Source organism: Myotis davidii, unplaced genomic scaffold, assembly GCF_000327345.1.
Source record: "Myotis davidii unplaced genomic scaffold, ASM32734v1 scaffold327, whole genome shotgun sequence".
Classification (NCBI taxonomy): Eukaryota; Metazoa; Chordata; class Mammalia; order Chiroptera; family Vespertilionidae; genus Myotis; species Myotis davidii.
The window spans coordinates 7,640-12,841 of record NW_006298628.1 but is presented as its reverse complement, the minus strand read 5'-3'; the positions used below and the strand labels follow the sequence as shown (position 1 = coordinate 12,841).

At 40.8% G+C, this 5,202-nt stretch overlaps 1 protein-coding gene across 1 annotated transcript in view; it reads right to left on the bottom strand.

The window, feature by feature from the left end:
- The window catches only part of SLFN11 (schlafen family member 11), a 14,029-nt gene that overhangs the window by 2,435 nt on the left and 6,392 nt on the right, over positions 1-5,202 (bottom strand). The window contains exon 3 of the mRNA XM_015570767.1: positions 1,764-2,276. Within this exon, the coding sequence (XP_015426253.1) occupies positions 1,764-2,276 (513 nt within the window). The remainder of the gene's footprint in view (positions 1-1,763; positions 2,277-5,202) is intronic.

Below are 5,202 nucleotides of genomic sequence, written 5' to 3'. Positions count from 1 at the left end.
GGGTCGCGGCATTATGAAGATTGAGAACTACTGTCTAAGACTGTTCCCTCATTTGTAAAACAAACCAAAAAAAACACCTGCATTAACAAATAGCACATTTCTTATGGTAAGGAATAAATAAAATAGCATAAAATATCTGGTCATGGTAGCTGCTTGGGAAATGTTCTGCTGAATCTCAATTTTTCCCTGAACAGTTCCCATTGATGGAAGTAGGAGGAGCCCTCCCTGGAAGAAGGTGCTCATTAAATATTTGCGGAGAAGATGGAGCCATGTTAAACCGTTTATTCACAGAGAATTCCCTGTGGTCCTGGCCTGAGAGACCCTGAAGTTAGGCCCTGAGCTAACTCTCCTGAAGCTAAACTCTGGTATCACTCACAGATCAGGGTGAGACTGCATCCATCACGTAGTCTCCCTTTGTCACAAGGGAGCAAAGAACAATGATGTGACATGAGAATAACTTAGGGTTTTAAACTTCTATCAATGATCATTTGTTCCAAAGGTGGGTGGAGGGGAAAGGGAGTGAAGAGACTGTTTTATCCTGTTGTGCTGGTGTCAGATTTGTAGTAGTAATTTTAAGTTAAATTAGCCAAAGTTCATTGGTAATTGTTTATTGTCTGTTGTTGCTGACTTGTACCAGGCATTCACAAGACTTGATTATGTCTGCAACCTGGATGATTGCCAGTGGGAGACGGCATCCATTATGAAACATCCAGATTTAGGAGATGTTAAAGGATGGGGTAAACACGCTTCTTAGAATGGAGGAAATAGAATAATATAAGGATATGTTTAAAATAGAACTTTAGAAACAAAAAGAAGTATAAAATAAGAAAACACATCATTTGTTGCTTGTACTAGGGAAATTACAGACATCTTTGGGCCCCTCAATTGTACAAAGCACAGCCCAGCTTCTAGAAAAGATCAAAATTCCTCGGGAGAAAGGATGCATTTGCTTCTTTATTAATTCCTCCAGGCCTTCATACTCTGAGTACAGCTCCTCCAAGAGAGATTCAGGAGTAAATTGCAAGTCTTCTGATGATACTAGATATAAAAAGAGTTATAAATGTGAGGTCAATATCATATTTATTTATATGATTAATTACAATTAATAAAAAGTAATTATACTTATACTCAAATATAATGGATCTTATGATAAATTAAATATTTTTGGAATATGTTCTTTTATAAATATTATTATCATAATAATAAAAGGCCAGAGGAGTCATGACCAGAACAACCAAATGACCAGTCACTATGAGGTGCATGGAGCACCTCTTGATTCCCCCCACATCCAGCCCATGAGCAATGGCTCTCACAGTGTGCGGAGCAGGGCACCTCTCCACAGCACAGTGGGGTGGGGTGGGGCACTCTCCAAGGTGTGGCAGGTCGGGCAGGCCCGATTTTGCACACTGAGCCTCTAATCGACCTAATAAAAGACTAACATGCTAATTGTCTGTACCTTCATGACGCCCACCAGCCAATCAGGAATGAGTGTGCAAATTAACTCCACAAAGATGGTGAGTTAATTTGCATACACAGGCTCCCAGTGGCTGGGGATGAGGCGGGACGCTTGCATTGTTGTCATGGCCACCCCAGCCACTCCAGACCTCTGGGCAGCGTGGGAAGGCAGAAAAGGCTGCTCTGGCCAGACCAAAGGTGGTGCTGGCAGCCAGGGGAACAAAGGCCCATTCTTGCACGAAACTTCATTCGTGCATCAGGCCACTAGTTTTATAATAAATGAAAAGATAATTTGCTTAAAATCACACAGCCAAGCTGGTCACTCAGGAAAGACCTGAAGCTGAGCAAGACAATCACAAGGGACTGCAGCAAGGCTTCCATTTGCTTAGTGTCTGCAAGGTAGTAGGACTTCGGGTACTTAATCAGAGAGTCTGAACCTTCAAAGGACTCTGCATTGCTCTCAGGACTCAGATGGAGGACCTTGGTCATGACACACAGCTTCCCAGTGTAGCCCCCCATGTTCACCAGCTTCTGCTTCAAGGTAAAGGCGGTACTGGTGCAGTACAACTGCCCATCTGCATCCTGCTCCCCAAGAATGGTATAGAGAATGGGGGGGCTGTTCTGTGTTACCAGCAGAGCATCGCATATGACTCCCTGTTTCTCTTGCAAGCTCAGGTCCACAGCCCAGCTTCTAGAAAAGATCAAAATTCCTCGGGAGAAAGGATGCATTTGCTTCTTTATTAATTCCTCCAGGCCTTCATACTCTGAGTACAGCTCCTCCAAGAGAGATTCAGGAGTAAATTGCAAGTCTTCTGATGATACTAGATATAAAAAGAGTTATAAATGTAAGGTCAATATCATATTTATTTGCATGATTAATTGTAATTAATAAAAAGTAATTATACTTATACTCAATCATAATTAACCGTATGATAAATCAAATATTTTTGGTATATGTTCTTTTATAAATTGTACCTTCATGACGCCCACCAGCCAATCAGGAATGAGTGTGCAAATTAACTCCACAAAGATGGTGAGTTAATTTGCATACACAGGCTCCCAGTGGCTGGGGATGAGGCGGGACGCTTGCATTGTTGTCATGGCCAATTTCATAGCACATGTGTATTATCTCATCATTGACTAGGTCTTACTTTATATAACAGGACATGCTTCCTAAGGAAATGATGTCAAGGCTTGAAGTGTCCCTTTCACCCTAGCCAGTTTGGTTTAGTGGTTGGAATATTGGCCTGGGTACTGAAGGGTTGCAGGTTCGATTTCATTCAATACTCCAGACCTCTGGGCAGCGTGGGAAGGCAGAAAAGGCTGCTCTGGCCAGACCAAAGGTGGTGCTGGCAGCCAGGGGAACAAAGGCCCATTCTTGCACGAAACTTCATTCGTGCATCAGGCCACTAGTTTTATAATAAATGAAAAGAAGTATTGAAAACCTGGCACACTTCATCTAAATCTATGTGCTTATTATGTTTATAACCTTGGGAAATTCCTTAGTTTCTCTAAGACTGTTCCCTCATCTGTAAAACAAACCAAAAAAACCCCCCAAAACCCGGATTAACAAATAGCACATTTCTTATGGTGAGAAATAAATAAAATAGCATAAAATATCTGGTTCATTGTAGCTGCTTGGGAAATGTTAGTTCTATTGTGTTTCTCTCACATTGATGTTTTTCTCTCCCTCTCACTCGCTTTTCTCCCTTCCCCAATCCTTTCCATTCATTCTAAAAAGCAATGGAAAAATATTCTCACTCCTTGGATGAGGATTAAAAACCATTCTTTAGATTTTTGGTACAATTCCTGAAAATTTGACTTTTTAAAAAGAGATTTTTATTGATTTCTAATTTTATGGTTGGGGGTCACCACAACGTGAGGAACTGTATTAAAGGGTCGCGGCATTATGAAGGTTGAGAACTACTGTCTAAGACTGTTCCCTCATTTGTAAAACAAACCAAAAAAAACACCTGCATTAACAAATAGCACATTTCTTATGGTAAGGAATAAATAAAATAGCATAAAATATCTGGTCATGGTAGCTGCTTGGGAAATGTTCTGCTAGCCACTGAGCCAAACTGGCTAGGGCAAAATTTGATTTTTATATAAGAAAAATAGATTGTTTCTCTTATGAACATACAATCTACTATTTGTTTTAGTTATCTCCCTTTGTCACAAGGGAGCAAAGAACAATGATGTGACATGAGAATAACTTAGGGTTTTAAACTTCTATCAATGATCATTTGTTCCAAAGGTGGGTGGAGGGGAAAGGGAGTGAAGAGACTGTTTTATCCTGTTGTGCTGGTGTCAGATTTGTAGTAGTAATTTAAAGTTAAATTAGCCAAAGTTCATTGGTAATTGTTTATTGTCCATTGTTGCTGATGGTTTCTCACTTGTACCAGGTGTTCACAAGACTTGATTATGTCTGCAACCTGGATGATTGCCAGTGGGAGACGGCATCCATTATGAAACATCCAGATTTAGGAGATGTTAAAGGATGGGGGAAACACACTTCTTAGAATGGAGGAAATAGAATAATATAAGGATATGTTTAAAATAGAACTTTAGAAACAAAAAAGTATAAAATAAGAAAACACATCATTTATTGCTTGTACTAGGGAGATTACAGACATCTCTCGGCCCCTCAATTGTACAAGGGAGAAATACTCATTTATTCTCCTTTTTATGAGAAAACTGGAACTCAGACAGGTCAAGTGAGTTGCCCATGGCCACACCCATAGGAAATGGCAGAGCCAGCATCCAAACCCAAGCCTCAGACACTATTGTGGTTTCCACTCTACTGCACTGCCCTGCAAGTCACACAGACTGTCCCTCCTGATAAATGGAGAAAAGCACTAAAGAATTTCATAGCACATGTGTATTATCTCATCATTGAATAGGTCTTACTTTAACTATATAATAGGACATGCTTCCTAAGGAAATTATGTCAAGGCAAGAGGTGTCCCTTTCACCCTAGTCAGTTTGGCTCAGTGGTTGGAATATTGGCCTGGGGACTGAAGGGTTGCAGGTTCAATCCCGGTCCATAGCATGTACCTTGGCTGCAGGTTCAATCCCTGGCCCTGTTTAGGGTGAGAGCAGGAGGCAACCAATTGATGTGTCACTTGAACATTGATGCTTTTCTCTCTCCCTCTTCCTCTCTTTCCCCCCTTCCCCAATCCCTTCCACTGTTTCTACAAATAAATGGAAAAATATCCTCACTCCTTAGGTGAGGATTAAAAACTATTTTTTTTTTATTTTTGGTACAATTCCTGAAAATTTGCCTTTTTAAAAATATATTTTTATTGATTTCAGAGAGGAAGGGAGAGAGAGATAGAGACATTAATGATGAGAGAGAATCATTGATTGGCTGCCTCCTACACACCCCCTATTAGGGATCAAGCCCACAACCTGGGCATGTGCCCTTGACCGGAATCAAACCTGGGACCCTTCAGTTCGCAGGCCGATGCTCTAGCCACTGAGCCAAACTAGCTAGGGCAAAAATTTGTTTTTTATATAAGAAAAATAGATTGTTGCTCTTATGAACATACAGTTACAATTTATTCCATGGTAATAAGCTCTACTAAAATGGAGCTTATAGAGTTTTGAAAATAGTTATCGTCACAGCCGGTTGGCCTGGAGGCCAAATCCCTCCCAATGTTACCTACAACAATCAAGGCTTAGCTACAAGACTGCGCACAAAGACCACAAGGGGGTGCACCAAGAGTGTCTACCTCAGGTAATTGG